We start from the raw sequence: 19,630 nt of genomic DNA, 5'->3' as shown, positions 1-19,630 counted from the left end.
TTGTCGCACGTGCCTCGAGGCAGGGCATCAAATGCTCTCAATTCTCATCAATTAATGTCTCGCATTCATTCCGATATTGCAGACTGATTGTGGCATTTTTGATTCTTTAGTATAGTTGTACATATGCCAATTGAAATACTGTAATGCGCTATTGACACAACATATGATGATAATGCAGTAAGTGAAGCACGGTCCCAGAACAACCCTGGGCCAAGTAATGATGCTGCGGGGTATAGATAGTCCTGGTAAATAAAACACCGCGAGCGACCGATGGTGACCGACAGCGATGAAAGTGTATATGTTAGCGGCGTCATCAAGACGAGCAAAAGTGAGTGTAGTGGCAGTAAAAAATGCAACAAAAACCACGATGCACTCAATGAGCTCCCTTCACCAGACAGCCGGCGAAGCGAACGCAAACATCTTGTGCTTCGATGGTGGTGGTACCGGAACAGGCTCGTGTTTTGGGATTCCTGGGGATGACGAAGCTGATACGATACGAGCGGTACAGTCCTCCATACCCGGGGGTGTTGGGGGCGACGCCGTCGACGCTGGAGACGTCGATGTTGAATAACACGGTGACGGCGTGTCTGGTGTTGTGGGCGGGGTAATGTAGGAGGGATTTGATTGGGGGAAAGCGGGCTTTGGCGGCGAAGGATAACGATGGCCATACGAAGGCGTGGGCGCCAAAGCAGCTGGAGGAGGTGGAAAGGGATTTGTGGTAGGAGGAGGGGTTGTCTTTGAGGAGGAAGGGAGAATGTAAGTCGGATAGGGACCTTGACCTACAAAGTCCTTCTTGACCATGTCCTCAAACTCCCTCAGCGTTACCGGATCCACATTAAGTTCCCACTCCAGATACTGACACATCTCGCGCTCCATCTGGTTAATTTCTCGCAATTGAAACATGCCCTGCGCTACAATACTCCAGGATTTGTTGGAGTAAGTGTCGTCACAGATGACCTTTGATGCGAGCATGAAAGCAGACACGAAAAGACGGTGACCGGAAGAACCCCGAGCAGTGGGAAAACGCGCCTTGAGCCGCTGGAGTAATACGAGAGCAGCGAAGGTTACGGAGGAGTGAAGCTTGGTACGATGAAGTGCATACGCGATGAAATGGGGAAGCTTTACTTGTGAATTAGAAGAGGACGGTGGGTACTCTGGACAAGCAAAGAGATGGGTGATGAACCGAGCGCATAAACGGGCAACCTGCTCGTGGCCGTAAAAAGGGTCAGAGTGTCTCGTCGTAGGCTGAGTGGACTGAGGTTTAGGTGGTGCCTATGTATGTATAGTTAAGGATATGAATATAGCGAGCGGCTACTAAAAACTGACCGAGGGTGCGGGATGATAGCCCATTCTCGAATGGGGAACACTCTGGGCATTCCGAAACGGGGAAGGATGGGTAGGTACTAGAGGACCATGTACAGCAGCCATAATAATGATGGGTGATGGTGAGTGGAACGGACGGTGTGGTGTCGCGAGAGTGATCTAAAAGTGCAAGTGTCAACGTTTGGGAGTTTAGTTAGAACGGGATAGAAAGAATGACGGGGTATATAAGAATTAGGGCAGTGTGAAAGCAAAGAAGGAAAATGAATGGAACCAAAACCATGAGCCTGGGATACGAAGTTGGGCAACGGCAAGCTCATAGACTCCGTTGCAACGAGGCAAAAATATATATTTATATATTTTAAAAATTAAAAAATATTATTTAACCCACTCACCCAGGAACAATGGGACAGTCTGCGTGCTCAAGTACCCAATCTTTATGTTTCGCTAAATCGCCTCGAGGAGCAATAGAAGCCCTATTTACGATCAGAGAGGTTGCCGCTTTATGAAATCTGCGCAAAAGCGACTAGAGTATAGCTAGCACAGTAGGAGAGATTCGGAGGTTGTGGAAATTTCAACCATTCGCAAAAGCCGGACCCGTATATATATGCAAAACTGTGTCAATGTGTGGGCGTTTTTTAACGAATGATCTGATGACACCTGAATGGCCCACAGCGGCCCTTGGATTCCTTTTTGGAGCAAACCTCATCGGTTCACCCTGCCGCCCTTTTGAAACTGGTTTGCCAAACCCTTCTAGGCCTTGTTGTGGCGATGCTTCCTGCGGCCTGCCCCTCGTTTGTTCCGACATCACAGCACAATACAAAGTTCCAGTTCCTCTAGACTATATGCTTGGTTTGCGACACACACGGCTCACTTCCGACGCTCACTGTCAAACATTAGGTACCATACCGCACGGCTTCAGGGATATCCGATCAGCCTCAATAAATTTTCGCTGTCCTTCCGGTTAATGCACAGTCCTCATCCCGACTTGCTTATCAAGAAACGTTGACAATGCAGCTCTGCTTTCTCATGTACATGATCCGGCTGAGAGAAGCGCATCATAGCGTTTTGCATTTGTCGAGAGGCAACAGCTAAGCCCCCTAACGGACTCTTGATCCGCGGAAGGCAATTACCATGCCTCTTCACGAGTACTGGCTCGTCTGCAATTCGTAGAAGCCTTTCCGATACCTACCTTCCGAACTTATACACATGTTGTGAGTACGTAACTCAATAGATACCTTTGCAACTCACATGGTAAACGATTCAATCGCTGCCACAGATTTCACGTCAACGAAGCTTTTTGGTTATCTTCGAACACACCCGTGGGGTGTGCAGTTTTAAAACTCAGTACACTAGATAGATGGCGCGTGTTGGTTCACTTGTGACTAACCCCATGGCGTTATACATAGCGTTTCGTGTGAGCATCACGCCATACCCTGTCATCTCCCTTCGGTCGTAGCGGTGATAAAATGCTATTGCAGTACATCTCTCGGGCGTTGCATAACTAAACCGTCGGCGTCATGTGATGCGCATTGCGCCATCAGGCTCATCACCATCCCTAAACAGCCCTAAACTAGAAACACGTAACTTAAATCACAGAGCGACCATCCTGGCACATGCTACCTTGATTGCAGTGTCTGCCATTCCAATTCAATGATCGTGTCACGGTTGCTCTGTGCCTTAGTTGAGCCCTATCTGTGCCACAGCACCAGGCCTTCAGTAATATGGCCTGGAAGTCAGTATGAATCACGAATGGAAGACAATGTGACTCTCCGCACATACTAGGCTAGGAATTCCTCCTGCTCCAGCGTAAATGGATGATCACTTCCCGATCATGACGTAGCATAATAGGCTATTACCCACTACAATATTTGCAGAGTCATATGATGGACGGTCTTGGACGGTCCGGGATAAGATAAAAAGAACTGCAGTGCTTTTGGGAGTTGAACGAATCGATGGCTGTCGGGCACCCGTCAAATTTCTGCTAAAGGAGGTATGTAACCTATTATTTCATCTGACGCACGCGAATTGCTTATCGAGTCAAAATTGGGCAGACCTGAGAAAATGTAATCTGGAAATACCATTCTCAGCGTGTTCTTATGAGTCCCCCTACTAGCTATGGTGCCTACATATCCTCATCTTGTGTGCACGAGCGTGGTGATCTACAGAACCAACCCGCATAGGCTTCTCTGTGCTTGATGGGAATTCGCTTATTGTTATTCTTGGTGTGTGATAAGTATAACTGGAGTATAGGAGGCCGTTTACCCTGAGGCTGAGCATCGAGCAGGATGGTGCATGTTTAATTCAGGTGGAGTATTTTCTTGTTCCGCAGTTGCTGTTCATCCTTGCTCCTCTTTCTTCACCGATATCTGCGATCTAGACTTGCTAGTGGAGATTATTGCGGCAGCCTGGTGCCTCGAGCGGGCCTGGACACTGCACGTGTATTTCATTCTAATTTCTGAGTATATTTCCCCCAGTCGCCCCACAAAGGGTGGCTGCCGATAAACATATTGCTTGCTCCGGCACTAGCCTCGACTCCTCCATCCCTGACTCAGAAATCGAACTCGTTAATACAATGAGGCGTGCAGATTCGGTATGGATTTAACTTCAAGTACTAGTACGAGTTGGTGTACGCTAACATTTGATCAACGTTTGATGCAGGTTATCTTCCTATCTCCGTTCTGCTCTCACAAGAACGCAAGTATGCTACTCGTGTTATTTTCTTCATTCTCGACTCAAAAAAAATTAAATTTTTTGACGTAAGATGTCATTATCAGCGCCGCGATATTGGCAGGTCGGGCACGCTCAAGATTGGCCGTGTGTGCCTCATTATCCATTCGGGACACCCACGGTGTTCTGGAAGTCCATCATGATCACGATCGATATGTATTATTCAGGCTTCAAGTGCGTTATCATCTGACCCCTACACGACCCTGTAATAACTTTCTGTAGTGTTGCTCCTGAGCCACTTGATTTGTAGTATACAATATACGAGCTTATGTCAAGCCAGCGATCACCGGAGTACGTTTTGTGGGCCCAACAGTCTTGGAATTATATGTTGCGAGGTCCCAAGTATGTAAGTTCAAACATAAAGTGTCGCCCAACGTTCTGATGCGGCAGTCCTCCTAATATAGGATTGCGAACCGACCCGTATACCCTAGGATACCATCAATTATGGCCGCTCGCGAACAGTGACAAACCACCGCCAAACTGATCGTGATGGTAGCGCTCAAAACTGAACACTTCATATTGATACCAGTACTCATCCTGACTGGCGCCCAAACACAATATATCCTTAAATCCCTTGACTCAACGTGAGTGCATAGACATCATCTGAAGTCTTCCTGTGCCAGTTTCAACTTGATAGATCTGATGGGTATAGAACTTGCCACGCAACATGTACAGCAACATCTCCAAGTAAGCGTCTTGAAGGTTCGCATATACTAATACAATCGTATGTCGTCCCTAGCGCCTGCGATTAATTGCGGCGCACGTAGTAAATTATGTTCAATCAGAAGTTCGAGTTCATGCCGTTTTGGGGTGAGTTGGTAGGCGCTTTTGATCCCTAGTGACAGATCCTTTATCTCACTTGCCCCGTTGTCCAACTGAGCGCGCGCGTACTTGTAACACAAACTTGCCAATGATACGCCCGTTGTAAGATGGCCCGTTCACGTGTTGATCTCGTGCGCTACTAGCCGGGACCTTAGACTTCTCTCCTGTGTGTCTAAAACAGCGCTGATAAAGTTTCGCCGTTCCTGTGAGTCACCTGTCTTGGTTAGTGGGAGATTACTGGTGCAGCTTTGTTGTGGTTTGTTCATCATTCGGAACCGTCATGTATTGTAATTGAAGGGTCCAAGGGATGATGCATCGTGGGGATTGAGTGGGCGTGACGTGGACGGGCGGAAGTCGATTACGAGGTAATGCTGACTCAGAACGTTCATCAACTGAAGAACGCGAGGACGATACGACTACGAAACGCGAATAGCAATGGAACCGATTGAATACCCCAACGAGAGCGGACAACGTACTCCATTTCAAAACGAAATTTACCCTCTATTTTGGACCACCGTGCCTCCTTCATCTCATGAGTGACATGAAGCACATAGCTCACAAGCTTCGCATCGTGCAGTTCTGCCTATTTCGATGACCGAGACTAGCCTCGACGACACGGCAGTGAGTACTATATCAACATCATCATATTCATTCCGTTGTTAGCGGCTTTAACACTTTTTCATAAGTTGTTCGACTAGTGTGCATCGCAAACCCAGAATCAATGTACTACTTGTTCGAGCCTTGTGTAACGACTCGAACAATACCACAAGAATCCTTGTAGCCTTTGTTTTTTCGAGTCGTTTCATACAACCCTAGTGGCTGCCGCATCGGCGCCCACCGCCTCGATTCAACATTCCGCTAGCCTTAAACGCGCCTTGCGCGCCGCGAATATCGCAATTTCAAACCATTCAATGAAATTAATTGACAACACTTGTCAAATTGTTTCGGACCGCCGTCCGACTTGGTATCACGCCGCTGCGCCACTGTGTCGAGTACGAATCCAAACCAGCTCGCGGTTCCCTCGGGAACGTCGTATTAGGATGTTGGCAGCGCCCATAACGCGCCTACATTCTCCACCGTGATAGCTTATCGAGTTATCGACCGCAGTATTGATGGTCACTTTATAAAAAGTCAATTTTCTGATCGAAAAGCAAGCTCGGCGAATAGAGTGCAAGCCTCTGATGTTGACCTTAAGATCTTTGCGAGTCATCGGTGGAAAGCACGTCATTAATCAAGATACTTGTAAAAGTCTCCCATGACTATCTTCTCAAAGGTTTATTTTATGCTTGTTTCCTCAGAAGTCGGTGCTGACGTCAACTAGAAGCCTAGTAAGCAGTGTATCATCTCGTGAACCGGAATATGTTTACTTCGCCTTCTTAACGAGTCACCTCCGCTTCCATTCACAAGGATTGCCATAATCTGCTGAAAGCGCTGATGGGCGCATTCCGTGGTGGCAGAAGAAGAGTTTCAAATCTATCCCTGATCGCATCGGCGTCGACATCTTATCCTGCCCGAAGTACAGCTGCGGGCGATTCTCCACGATCTTTTACGAACTGGCTTAGCTGCTCCAAACTCGTTAGTTAATTCAACTCAATTGCCTCTCGTTCTACAAAGATTACATGGTGGTAGAGAAGGGAAATTAATTCCTGATATCCCTAAGATGCATCAAACCCTTATTGTCCACGTGTCTAGGATAGCGTTAGAGACAAGTTATAGCTTGCCTGCTGGGATGGACACGACCTCAGGGATCCCAATCACTCGTAGCCCGAAAGTTTGATGTGTCTTTACTAGTTACTACGCAATCGAAACAGAACTGCATCAAGTATTACTCACCGAATTGCCCTTCCAAACAACTGGGAATCACGAGGTGTCGCGAAACGAGACGCTGGCTAACGTTACAACGTTGACCACGTTCTAGGGTACGAGGGTTGGCGGCTCCGAAGATCCCATGATGCACAATTTCAGACCTTCTTTTGATCGGCCGAATGAAAACCAGCATCTGATCCGTCATACTCATGCGAGCCTGGCTAGCCGAAAGAGGGATGTTGATAGAGCAATTTACCCTTGAAGAACTAGATTTGCTACGTACCTCGACTTTCTGCTGATCATGAGGCTTCGAGCCGAGGAGTGTCTCATGATAACACTCTTGCAAGCCTTTGTGCGAGGTTCGGGCCGCCGGAGTAGCATAACCTACATGGGATTGAACAAGCTAGCTGTATCTTGCATTCAATTCCTAATCGGATTTTTTCACGTTATCCGCGGATCGACATCATCCAATGGCAAACTGAGGCGCGCCACGAAGGTGGATGAACCCTGATGATCAGATTAGTAGAACGGTCATAACTTCTTCACAGAGCTACCTCGATCAGAACTGTTAAAACTTCTTTACAGGGCTACAGGCGAGACTGATCGCATCTGATCATGCAGAGCTTTGCCAAAATCGACTTTCGAGGCTGGAGTCGGTATGCGCAAACACGTGGACGCCTTGTGAGCGGGTGTATTTACTATACGCGAAGTACGTCGGTCGCCAAACGTTAGCGCTTTAGCCGTGTTTTTCATCAGCTTCAATATAAGCTTCATTCGCGCTTATTCGATCATTGCCCGTTTTCCCCCGTGTCCCAGCCACCTTCTCCCGAATTTCAGATCTATCTCGTGCAAAACTTCGGAAAGTCGGAAAGTCTGCCGGTTCAACCTATGCTGCTGATTCACGTACGCTTAGACTGGAGCTTCAACACAGAAAAAGACTGGGGGCGCGTGCCGAGCCTCCCCGAGTCCTGTGAGTTTAGGTATTTCACAAGCACCACAGATGACGATCTCCCTTCCGTCTTTCCTGGTTCGTCTAGACCGGCGCAAGAGGCAGTGCTATACCAAATCATATGTTCTCCATTCTCGGCGTAGCATACTCAGGACTAGTGTTTTCCGTCTAATGGGTTTGCAGAGCCTTCCGTCCACGGTGCGGAGTCACTGCGGACCGAATTCAAATACATCGGTGGAAGATCCTGCTGCTATGGGCAACAATTTGTCGTTTGTAATTGGCCCCTTCCACATGAGTGTTTGCGGCGAGATTTCGGGAATATGGTTCGCAATCGTTACAGCCATGTGTGACAGCGCAACGCCCGCACTTTCATAAAGTACTACTGATCTTGGACTGCGGATGATAGATATTCCAGGTATATCCCTTCATTTAGGCCTATCATGTGCTAACACTTTCTTAGCGGTTTGGCACGTTGGTTCGAAGGAGTATTCTAAAAACGTGAGTACTGCCAATCTGAATCGTGGTCGACTCATGTCCCTTTGGAATCCCTGCTTGCGTCAAACTTGCTGAAGTTCTTAGTGAATACGCGAGAATGAGGCAAGAGGACACCCATGATACCCTTGATAACGATGGCGGCAACGAAACCCTGAACTGAAGGCAACGTAATGGACTGGATACATGCCCGACATCATCAATGTCAAACAGATGCTTGTTTCATTTTCCACGATAACGCAAAAGTAAGTGTACCCTCATGATCATGCTGCGGGTACAGCTTTGCTGATGTTCTCATACTCGCTTAATGTATCATCGTAGTGAGGACGGTATTCAATGCTATGTGTTAATCTCTACGACAGGCGTGGTCTTTTCTGATGCGCCCAGCGGACCTTAATTTTTTTCGTTTGCACCTCGGACACGCCATGAATTATTTAGGAGTTTAATGAGAGTTCACGGACTCTGAGCGTATTACAAAGACAGGATCTCCGTGAAGGTATCTCCTACACTGCCTCTTCATGTTTGAGATGACACATCATTGATTATCTGAGGTGACCCTGCACGGCGAACATCTCCGACAACACGACGTTGATTTACGTCGTGGAGCGTGTTATGTTGTATGGAAGGGATAAATCGCTGCTTTGTTGTGCCTAGGCGTGAACCCTTGCTTGTTGTGTCATTCGGAGTATCGAGTGATCCAACTACGCCGGCGGCGGGAGGGACACTCCAACTTTCAACATGCACACGGTTAGTCTCCGACCGCCGTTTATATCAGATGCAGGCATTGCGACTGTCTTGGTCGTCATCTTCCTATTCTAACCTTCCACACCACTCACTAAATCATATTTTTACCTACGATTTGTGGCCGTCAATCTGCCTACGATCTACGGCCGCCGCCAAAGTCGACGAACACAGCCCCGGCGAGTTGCACTCATGCCAATACTCTTATGGAGAAATTGCAGACACGGTGCGCGGGAGTCAGTGCCATGAACCGCTAGGGCCTCACTTGTTGACGTCATTTTCTCTCCCTACGAACTAATAGGTAGTGGAAACGCAAAAATTATGACACGATGACAGCAGGGGAGGCCGGCCTTGTTGCAGATGCCTATGGATAGCCTCCTTTCAGAAGATGGCGTAGCCGCAGAAGAAGACGGTGTAGCAGTACGATCGGTTCATTTCCAAATGGACTGGACCCTTGCATGCTAACGAAAACGTTCTCTGTTGATCCCGAAGGAGTCTCCGCTGGGTTTGTTCTTTTCCCCGCATAGGTACGACCGGTAGTAACGGTGCCGGTACTCCGATGGTGAGCTCCTTCCGTTTGTCCTACTTCAAGTTGCCCTAAATATTGACATGTTTATTGCTAGGCCCGACATAGACGGGGACCGCATTGACAGCTGTCTAAACCAGTGACCCCCAACCGCGTGTTCCAACTGCGATCAGTGCTGCACACCATTTCAAAAAAGGGAACGCGCTCGACGGGCTTCTTGACGTTCATGCGTGAAGGGTTTCCTTAAGTTGAGGGAGAAAATTATTTCCTGGCGCTCTAGTGCTTTACTCTCTGATTGCACTGTCCAGTCTTTCATTTTGGAGTCGCATCCGCGTTACCTAAACACCATTGATAGCTAGAAGCCGCGGACTTCCCATTCCTCTGTTCCACAAGTGCTGCTACGTGACGTAGGATTTGCCTCGAGCACTGATTTCCGTGAAGATTGTACGACAAGCAGTGAGCAAGGCGAGTCCTACGATCCAGACGCTGCCAGAGAATCCCCTCGCAAAGTCAGCAGCACGACGAACTCGATGCATACACCCCAACGCCGAATAAAGTAGGTGACAATATCCAGATGTAATACAAATACTCGAGCTAAACGGTCAGGCGCTCCACTGAGACTCGCACAGATCAGTGTCAATCTTGTATGGCCCCTCGCCCGACTTAACGGGCTGTCGTCACCTCGAACCTTGATCAGGAGTTCATGCACGCCTACTTTCATAAGTATTGCTGAGATTCCTGCTTGGAAGATGCTCAAAACTAAAACGATCCCTGATGGTGTTTCTAGATGTCGTTGGAGGTCCTAGCACAAATATCCATCAATGGACAAAGTAGACCTTCCACAGAGACAGTGACCTGTGAGGCTTCGCTTTGAAATTCATGTAGTAGCAGTAGTGGAACAGATAAAGATATCTACTACGCCTTAGAGGGGGTGGAGGTCATATCAATCTAAGCGCCACATTATGAATACCCAATACGCACGGGATGCATCGGGTCCGCGTGCGCCTGGAAGCACTAAGGCCGGCAAGAAAGCGTATCTGCTGAAGCAAGTGAGCCACGTAGGATTACTCGAGTAATTAATTTTCATGATTCAAAGTTTGTTCATGTTTTGAGATCGGGCAGTTGGCCTAATCAAGACGTCTTAGTCATGTTTGAGACGGGAGTTTGTTGGAGTCGCTGCCTTCGTCGCTGTCGCACTCATTCCATCATGCCTTTCGGTCTTATCATCGGAACTGACCGCGCATCTGCTCTACAAGTATGTCTTTGTCATACACTACTCTTCTTCTTTGCCCAGCTCATTTTTTTCGTGCAGAAATCCATTCAGGATGAACTCACAGCTCGTAGTTTTAGTCCCGATGCTGGTGAGCGCCCAGTCTTATTCACTGCTAGGTCTTCGACGCTCACTGCTGGAACAGATCCTGTCATGGCGGAGTATATTACCATTATGATTATAAACAATAAAACAGCAGGTATGTGGAATCAAGAGCTTCTTTGCTAACACTGGCTTATCGCGTTACACAGCACAAATAACCTCGGAACTCATGGATTGTGAGTGGCGTTTTTGCGTTCCAAATTTCTTTACTGACTACGCTTCCAGTAATTGGCTCAGACTTTGGTATGCTTCTTAGTGCTCTGCGCGTTGCGGTTTTTTTGACAGTACCACCAGATCCCAGCTTCACAGATTGGCTCTTCGCTGAAGCTGCCAAAGGCGCGCCGGAATCTGAAGCACCATCCGTTGCATCTTCAACACCTGTAGAAATACCTAATGAATCAAAGCCTATCACCCATCCACCCTCGAGCGAGCCTGTGCGCCGGCTACCTAATGGTCCTCGAGCAGGTGCACCACTGTATCAACAAGCCATTTCTTCCACCCTTGCTTCGACATCTCAAAAGCGTCTCCGCTCACCCTCACCTTCTACTCATCCAGCAAAGTCCCGACGCACGGACCTACCCACCGGTCCCCGGGCTATGCAGAATCCAGCACCTGCACAACGTAGTCTTCTTGACCGCGTCGGCGGTCCAGGACCCGGTCCACGCTTCCAAGGTGGGAGAGATGAAGTCCAAGCACGTATTGACAACATTACAAATACCTCACCCGACCCAAGCGCGATGATGAGCTTCCCAAATGGTATGGGGATGCCCGAAATGGCTGTGGGCATGGGGATGCAGGCAAATCCGTTAATGCTACAAGAAATGATGTTAAGTCAAATGGCTCTTATGGCGCAGATGGCGAACTCGATGGGCATGCTTAACCCCGGTATGGGTATGCCTGGGTTCAACCCGATGCAGCAGGGTGGAGATGCAGCGATGTTTAATGGTGGCGCAGGTGTGAATGGACAAAGCTTCCAGCAGAATGGGGTGAATGGTAGAGGGCGGGGTGGAGCAAGAGGGGGTCGAGGGCGAGGAGGTTCACGGGGCGGGCACATGGGCTCGTCACCTGCTCCACCATCCATCGAGGAAGTGCCTACACCTGTGTCGGTTCCCACTTCGGTAATCGCTGAACCCGCACAGTCTACACCAATAGCGGCGCCCATTCCGCTTCCCGCAAGCGCCGTGTCATCCAATACACCTCTAAAACTGCCGTACTCCCTCCCCCAACGCCCGCAGTCACCCACACTGTGTAAATTCGGAATCAAGTGCACTAACTCGCAGTGCCGGTATTCCCACCCGTCTCCTGTCGCTACTGCTGAGAGCGGTGTCGTACTTAGTACCGAGGCGTGCGAGAAGGGCAATGATTGCAAAGACAAGGACTGTATCAAGTCGCATGTCAGCCCTGCTGTCAAAAACCCTGGTATGTTGGTCTTTTGTCTTTCAATGACAGCAACGCAAGCTCACCTAACAACAGTCGCAGGCGCAACTCACACTCCAGTCCCACCCACCACCACCACCACCACCACCACCACTGGGCCTCCTCAGCACACCGTCGCGTGTCGTTTTGGTGGTGCTTGTACACGCCCAAATTGCCCGTACACGCATCCTCCAAAGACAAATCACTTCGCGCAACAATGTCGCTTCGGTGCGGGTTGCACGCGCGCCTCTTGCCCTTTCCAACACCCAGATGGGCGAGTTCTTCCGTCTACGTTTCACCGTGGCCTGTCCACGACTGCACCCCTCGTAAATGTGCAGGCTCCAGAGACGGGGAGCATGGGTGCTCAAAGTCATCACAGAAGCGTCACATTTAACAAGCCGCAGGATGTGAAGGAGAAGCTAAAGGACATCGAGAAGCAGAAAGAGGCTGCGAAAAGGGCAATTGACGAAGCTAAGGCTGCGGGAGGGAAGAAGGAAGAGACGAAGGCAGTGCCCATCGCCGTATGACCGGGGGCAATTTCACCCGACTGTCCTTTATTTAGAGGGGGGCGCTGAACGAAACGTTCTCTAGCAGTTACTCCTTTCCTACTCTTCATTAAATCTCTAACTCGGACACAGCCTGCGACCGCTTTTATTATTGTATCGCGCCACTCATGTAGTATTTGCGTTGTTTTTTATATCTGTGTGTCTACTGCTCTCCCTTTCATTCCCATCACTAGGTATATACTAGGTCTTGCATGGCAGATTGGGCAGACAAATGTGATAGGATTTGGTGCGGGATTCCTTACTTGGGGCCCCGTGGGTCGACTTCTATTGCGTGCATTTTGGTTCAGCCATTAGTATTTGGGCAGATTAGACTAGTTGTAATTCCCTTGGGCGAGATGGCTGGTGACAGACTCTGAGCGGGTAGCGATTCATGCAACACATCATATTTTGTTATAGTACAACATCTTTGGCGATGATAAATCCCGTAACCTGATCACTTTCTTCGAGGTATGCTACCCGATTTAGAGAACACGAGTCTTCCACTCGTCTTTCATAGTGTAGGCTTCTGTGATAGTCTGGGGACGATCTGCACACTGAAACCCGACCCTGAGCATGACCTCATTGTGAACGATTCGGCCTTCCGCATACAAGCAGGCGCTGTTCTCAACAGCGGTGCCAATGGTCGAGCCTTTCTGCCAGCCATGGCGCTGGGAGTAGCACATCTCCTGCACGCGACTGTTCACAGTGATGTAAAAGACGCGGATCTGTAATGGTAAAATAAGAATGAGATAATGAGGCACGACACGACTGGCCTCGAAACTCATACCTCTTGCAAGTTGTTACACGCCACGGCTGCGATGGGCGTGTTGATACGGGCAGCGGGCATGTGGTCGTTGGTGAGTTTGAGCAGGGTATGTTCCGTGCTCTTTGGGTCGTTCATCGACATTTCATAGATCTGGTAGTCCTTGTTTTGAAAGTAGATGCGGAATTTCCCGTCAGTGTTGTTCTGCACCGCGCACATGGTGGTCCCAACGAAGCTGATGGGCAGGAGGTCGGACCCGTTTGAGGCGGCTGTTGACTGGGACATGGTTGACTGGGACATGGTTACTACAATCCGTGAATATGAATACGATCAACCATGGATGTGCTGCTAACTGTGACTCACTTTGTTAGAAGGTCGTTGGTACGATGAGTGTTAAGCAGTGAACAAGTCTTGCTTTTAAACCTTTAGGCAACCCCTATCTGGAGAATAGTGCGGATATGCATGATTCCTTGCTCGGAAACATATGAAATAGGAGGAAGTCGCCGTGGTGTCTGGGCACGGATCTGACCGTCATTCACAGAACTTGGGGCCCCAGATGCTAGTCATCAGACCAGCGTGAAATCCGACAACCATAACTACATAGTCAGATGATAGTCAGTCACATTGCTCACAGGACAGCGCATGACATATCCCTGGGCCAGAAGTGATGAACATGCAATGATGGCGAAGCTCGCCTCGGCGGTAAAGCGAATATAGTCAATTCAGCAACCCGAGGGCGATTCTGCAGTCATTCCACATAGTCAACAACTATTAGATAGAGGCAACAGTGATGTCATAGATGTCTGACACGTACAGGCATGTACTAGTACGCAGGGCATATGCCATTGCTTTATTGTTGCGAAGTAAGGAGCCAGGGTGAAACTGTGCTGGCGGCTGGGACCCGGACTCACTGTCGTTCTCGAAGGTGCCTATGTCGCTCTCGGCCTGCTTGACACGCTTGGATATGAAAAGAGAAGTCTCCGCGGTGTCTGGACACGGATCTGAACATGATCCATAAAGATCATCCACTAGGGTCCAAGATGCGGTCATTGTGCGTCATCAAATAATGTCACTTCATACGCACCTACCCTGGTCTGCCTGTAATTCAGATGACCACATAGTCAGATGATAGATAATTTACTCACAGCGCGGTGCGTCACCGGGCCCTCTGGACCAGAAATGCTGAACCTGCAATCACAGCGAATCGAGTCTCGATGGTACACCTAATATTGTGAAATTCAGCAAAGTGACGCTGATCATACTGTCATTCCAAGTGTTGGGATTGTTAGATATTGACATATTGTCCAGACTCCGTCGACTAGAACGTCGCTGCTTTTATGATTGCCGCGAAGAAGGTAATACAGAACCAGAGGATGTGCCTGGACACACGGCCGTTCTCGAAGGCACATCGCTCAACTGAGGCTCGGTCCTCAATACGCTTGATTGTTTTGCTACGAGTTCAAATTTCGACGCTGAAGCTTGAAGGTGCAGATGTCGAAGGGAACGTTGATCGCGATAACATGCTGAATCGAGCATTCTAGGATATCGACCAACATTGCAATAGTAAGAGATGGCCAGGTCACTACTTACTCCCCTTCATTTGGAGGTCCGACTTTCGCTCGCTTCCCTCTCTTCTACAGTCGCCCTCACATAGTCCCGTTGCCTATACTCAAACAGCCGCAGAGCCATTGAACGATAGGAAGCGTCACAAAACAGTACTACTTGCCTATAACTGTAACTTTCCATACTAGCCGGGCCCGCACTTTCATCAAAGATACACCCTTAGATCATTCGTAGTACTCGTCTTGAGAATTTGTAGAGTGCTCCGTACGTAGGATGGAATGAGTTGACCGTGAGATGATTGTCTATGTAAAGGTCTCAATTGTAGTCTTTAGCTCTCTCCTTTGTCACATCAAGGAACAACTGAAATTTCATTCTGCAGCGACCTTCTTCCTTTTATCAAGGCCTAACTACGGGTGACTACCTTTGTTACGCGTCCTCCCTTTGTTTCTCTAGTATGTACCTCCAGAAATTTATATATAAGCCGAATGAGAATATCAGTTTCAAATAGCTCAGGAGTCTCGTTTTACCAGTCTCTCACAACCTACTTGTCTTCCTAACATCTTGACACTGATATACTACGTATTCACCACCAGATGAAATCATGCACGAGCAGTGCGTCACCCGTGACGAACTATGCATGGCAGATGAGTATCAGATCTGGTTTACCGGTGATATTGAGGCTCAAACGCTTGGTGCCATATTCTATCTTCTTTCTGACCGCTGCTGAATATATTATATAGCACGAATCAGACTAGGGGACGCAAGTTGGGACTGAGTCCAGAGACAAATGGATGAGCAAGCGTTATTATTGATTACAGATGGTGAGGTATAGGGAATGCACAACTTGTGAGTAATACGACTTGTCACGGGATATATCATGACTGAGGGTAAAGTAACATCTGTAGATCAAGCTCGAAGTACGAATCCTGAACATTTTAAGCGCAATGTTTTCGTTTTGCCGCCCTTCCTTTGGTGGTCAACTGCGGCGAAGGCGGGCGAATGGAACGCTTTCCTGCCTGCTCATCTTCTGCAGGAGGGGAGCTGTCCCATTCTCCTGCACACGAGCTTCTTGTCGTGGCTGCAGCTGACGACGTCTCAATTCCCGATGCGAGTCCCTGATGGTCATCGTCAGCTGATTTGGTAAAAACGATCTGCAAACGAAAACTTACGGTGCGTCTCTTCCGTCGAAAGACAAGGTGGGCGGGCCTACTGGGCCTGTTGATGGCAGCCTGTCAACCAGATGGTCAGAAACACGAGCAAGTTAAGGACGGCGGAGCACATACGTTGGTGTCATAGCCTTTAACACTCGCTCTGTCCGGATCTGATCCTCCTCGCCTTCTTCGTATATCCAATCTTTCGGCCATTTGGGCGCAATCTCCCTCCAGTACGTGAAGTAGGCCTCCAATCTCAGGCGGCGCCCCTGCTCGGCGCGCACGACGTCTCGGACATTCTTCGCCTGTTCTTTTAACTCTGCCGCTCTCTGGCGGAGAGCAGCAGCCTGGGCAAGAACATGTTGATCGTCGGTCGTGATTTGCTTCATGATATTCACAGCCCGGTTAAGCATTTGGGGTTCTTCTAGAGGAGGGGTTCCCGCGCGCGAGCTGACGGGGGATTTATAATATCCCTGCTGACTGGGACTTCGGTAGGACAAGTAAGAACCACCTGAATCACTGGAGTTATCCTCCGCAGCTGGGTGCCCATTGGGACTTTCCAGTAGTAGCGGTGAAAGGCTTGGCGACTTTTTCGCTAGATTTGGAGGCGCTATGTCAGCAGCATTTCCGGTTGCTTTTACCGGAGTAACGGCTGCCAGAAGTAGAGTGGATGTTGGGTGATCTTCCTGGACGATGGGGTAATCAACTGGACAAGTGTTAGATTTCTTGCCCTGCGACGCGAGGTATGGCACTCACAACTTGTGTCCATAGGTAAGTCTATAGTTCGTCTTGAGGGACCAGCAGTAGGAGGACTCTCCCCCGTCGTTCGGGACTTCTTTCTCAGGGGCTCTTCGTTCTCTTCGTCTTCACTGAAGGACTGTTAAGATCATGTATAACATGAAGCAGGTGACGTACAGTGGCGTAACAGACTTGCAGAGTTTTACTAACTCTCTAATTATCACCGCGCTCTTCATGTTCGCTCTTACTTTATGAGCCTACTTTCAGGTCAGTGACTAGCCTTCAGGACTACAAACGCGAGACACACCTTAGCTACCTTCTGCAGCTGTGCACGGGAGAGTTTGGCCAGGGTGGCTTCGTCCATATCAAGTCCCCCAGGACCTGGAGCTGGGGTTGGGCTGTTGGATAACTGAACACCGTGAGGGAGGAGTGCATCGGTCATTTTGTATGCTGTAGTGGAGGCACGGGTACTCTGATGAAAGATCTGGTACTGGATCAAGTTGGGGATGTGTTTAAGAAGATTGGAATTAAATAATGAGGAACTGTGGTACTGTGGTACTTAAAATTTGTTTGCGTAATGTGGCTTCTGTGGATTAACATCCACAACTTAAATACACGATGTACGCTTGTACCTAGAGAACAATAGATTAGATCAACTCAGCCACAGAAGTCCGCGGTCAAAGCAAGGGTCCGGGAGCATTGTCGTATTGTCACTTGTGGCAAGAAAGAAACCATATTCATGGTCAATCCACCGACGTCCCAGCTGCAATCCACAGTGAGTGGCACCGGGACCTTGTGCGAGCAAGAGTACATGATGACGAGGCCTGGGAGTACGGGTCAAACTCTACTGACCGGATTCCCCAGGTCGGGAAGAGGCTAAGTACTTAGGGGAAAAAATTAAAGAGAAAAATAATGACAAGAGTGGGATTTGAACCCACGCCCTCTTACGAGGATGAGAAACCTGCTTTGCAGGCAAGCTTTCGCTTGAGTCACACGCCATAGACCGCTCGGCCATCTTGCCTTGTTGCTGGTTAAGCGATTGATTAATAAGTCGAGCAGACACAGGAGGCGTGGCAAAATAGGATGCAGTAGTAATGCGCACTACGCAGTGCAGACTCTGCAGAGTCCAGACGCTTTCATCATATTCTGATTTTCTAAGAAAGCCTTATTCCTTACTATCTCGAAGGCTCGCTCGAGGTACCCAGGCGCGCATGTATACACCATATCGAACATAACATCCAGTGATGCTGCGTTCGTCTTAAACGCCGCTGTGTCTGAGGACGAGTCGCCCAGAGTCGGATTGCCGGGTGTGATCGACATCTTAAATTCGGACGAATCACGCCAGGTCGCAGTTTGTTGCGTCTTACAAGACGATGTCCACCTTCCTATATAGGGTCTTAAATGTGATACAGGTTTACCTTATTCATATGACCTGAGCCACTCATTGAAGGTCAAAAAGCATGCCGACTCTGGAGAACAATAGGTAAGCGCGCCGACTGCTCGGATTTGTGTCTTGTGGAGGCTGACTGTGGCCTTCTTAAATACATCAAGACTCCAGAGCTTTCTATTTCATATCCCTCACATCGAACGCTCAGAATTTAGCATGACGAAACGTGAACAAAGTTCTTGCACTCCAAACGGCAACCCTCACTCCCACATCAGCCAATGGGAGAACCGTGACTCCTTGCGTTCACTCACCGGCCTCGTCAACAGTATGCCTGTCCTTAATGCTCGGGTTCTAGAGGCAGAACGACTCCTTGACCGCGCTGCTACCATTATGACTGGGGTACTACCTGATCTACGCGAAACGTGTTTGATGCGCGAGCATCTGGAGTTCTCTTATTTGGAGAAAATGAAGGTCAAGAAGGAACTGTGGGATGGAACAGCGCGGCTGGAGAGGGAGCCGCGCAGGTATAGGATCAGATGGTTGAAAGTCGAGAGGAAGAAGGCGCGCGTGGCGAAGTGGGAGCAGGCAAATCAATCTAATAGAGACAATGATCTCTCGGACTCGGACTATTCAAAATACTCGTAAGTTTTGTTGACGAGGGTCTCCTTTCTCCGTGCTGACCGCTTCGCAGGACTAAATCTGATTCCGAGGGGACATTATGGTCCACAGATGAAAGTGTGAAGCCCTCAAGTCGTAAGAGATCGCGAAATGAAGAGCCTGAGAGGACTCGGAGGAAGAGAGCGAAGAAAGATACAACTTAATCCGAAGTTTTTATGCCTGACGTTGTATCACAGAACATCTCTCATCTTACTACCCTAGTAAACATTCCATCGTATTTAAAACCAGTGACAACGAGTGTTCAAGCAAGAGCTCCAGCTGACTGGGACCGCGACGTGTTCAAATTTCATCGTTTTATTGGTCTGTAGGTAAGAGAGAAACAGATTATCGTGCGACTCTTTGATGCAGTTAAATCATCCAAGAAAGGCACGATGCAAATTCAAGGGACCCTTCGGCGATGTATGTAAACCTGGGGTTTGATCGGAGGTCACGAGTGATGCAGGGCCCAGGCCGCAGAGCTTCGCGCACAAATGCGTAACAGGTTGCGGTCCAACTGTGATGGCTTCTCTCATTAATCTACGAATCCAGTTCTTTCTATGAACATCGAGAAGGCTGCTCCGGAAGTATTGAGGGAGGAAAGCGCCTGGAACCAATTACGGCTGTCACGAGCTGTCACCGAGGAGATGGCGAG

The 19,630-nt window shown here is 48.8% G+C and overlaps 6 protein-coding genes and 1 non-coding gene across 7 annotated transcripts; 2 read left to right on the top strand and 5 right to left on the bottom strand.

The window, feature by feature from the left end:
- Positions 1-74: 74 nt before the first annotated feature.
- Positions 75-1,888, bottom strand: DFJ58DRAFT_788462 (uncharacterized protein). The gene is made up of 2 exons (XM_041390151.1): positions 1,327-1,888; positions 75-1,272 (listed from the first exon to the last, which is right to left on the bottom strand). The coding sequence occupies exons 1-2, from the start codon at positions 1,426-1,428 to the stop codon at positions 388-390; spliced, it is 987 nt and encodes a 328-aa protein (XP_041243895.1). The 5' UTR covers positions 1,429-1,888; the 3' UTR covers positions 75-387.
- A 4,694-nt stretch (positions 1,889-6,582) lies between these two features.
- DFJ58DRAFT_841432 (uncharacterized protein) lies at positions 6,583-7,971 on the bottom strand (the record flags this gene model as incomplete). Its single annotated transcript, XM_041392710.1, has 5 exons — positions 6,583-6,659; positions 6,706-6,895; positions 6,962-7,062; positions 7,586-7,711; positions 7,845-7,971. 5 exons carry the CDS (start codon positions 7,969-7,971, stop codon positions 6,583-6,585), a joined length of 621 nt encoding a protein of 206 aa, XP_041243894.1.
- Positions 7,972-10,560: 2,589 nt separating this feature from the next.
- DFJ58DRAFT_788414 (uncharacterized protein) lies at positions 10,561-13,111 on the top strand. The gene is made up of 7 exons (XM_041390150.1): positions 10,561-10,641; positions 10,699-10,747; positions 10,802-10,855; positions 10,908-10,934; positions 10,984-11,001; positions 11,053-12,177; positions 12,232-13,111. Exons 1-7 carry the CDS (start codon positions 10,594-10,596, stop codon positions 12,699-12,701), a joined length of 1,791 nt encoding a protein of 596 aa, XP_041243893.1. The 5' UTR covers positions 10,561-10,593; the 3' UTR covers positions 12,702-13,111.
- Positions 13,112-13,201: 90 nt separating this feature from the next.
- Positions 13,202-13,767, bottom strand: DFJ58DRAFT_841430 (uncharacterized protein; the record flags this gene model as incomplete). Its single annotated transcript, XM_041392709.1, has 2 exons — positions 13,202-13,444; positions 13,507-13,767. The coding sequence occupies 2 exons, from the start codon at positions 13,765-13,767 to the stop codon at positions 13,202-13,204; spliced, it is 504 nt and encodes a 167-aa protein (XP_041243892.1).
- Positions 13,768-15,909: 2,142 nt separating this feature from the next.
- DFJ58DRAFT_788408 (uncharacterized protein) lies at positions 15,910-16,759 on the bottom strand. The gene is made up of 4 exons (XM_041390149.1): positions 16,329-16,759; positions 16,215-16,274; positions 16,108-16,160; positions 15,910-16,072 (listed from the first exon to the last, which is right to left on the bottom strand). The coding sequence occupies exons 1-4, from the start codon at positions 16,607-16,609 to the stop codon at positions 15,981-15,983; spliced, it is 486 nt and encodes a 161-aa protein (XP_041243891.1). The 5' UTR covers positions 16,610-16,759; the 3' UTR covers positions 15,910-15,980.
- Positions 16,760-17,847: 1,088 nt separating this feature from the next.
- DFJ58DRAFT_t94 lies at positions 17,848-17,955 on the bottom strand. Its single transcript has one exon. It is a non-coding gene; the product is annotated as a tRNA-Leu (tRNA).
- Positions 17,956-18,426: 471 nt separating this feature from the next.
- DFJ58DRAFT_383466 (uncharacterized protein) lies at positions 18,427-19,368 on the top strand. The gene is made up of 3 exons (XM_041380131.1): positions 18,427-18,962; positions 19,013-19,307; positions 19,366-19,368. The coding sequence occupies exons 1-2, from the start codon at positions 18,538-18,540 to the stop codon at positions 19,140-19,142; spliced, it is 555 nt and encodes a 184-aa protein (XP_041243890.1). The 5' UTR covers positions 18,427-18,537; the 3' UTR covers positions 19,143-19,307; positions 19,366-19,368.
- The last annotated feature ends 262 nt before the right edge of the window (positions 19,369-19,630 follow it).

Source organism: Suillus subalutaceus (genome assembly GCF_016647625.1).
Source record: "Suillus subalutaceus strain FC151 chromosome Unknown DFJ58scaffold_53, whole genome shotgun sequence".
Lineage (NCBI taxonomy): Eukaryota > Fungi > Basidiomycota > Agaricomycetes > Boletales > Suillaceae > Suillus > Suillus subalutaceus.
Note: the sequence above shows the minus strand (reverse complement) of the source record. Positions and strands in the feature narration are given on the sequence as shown.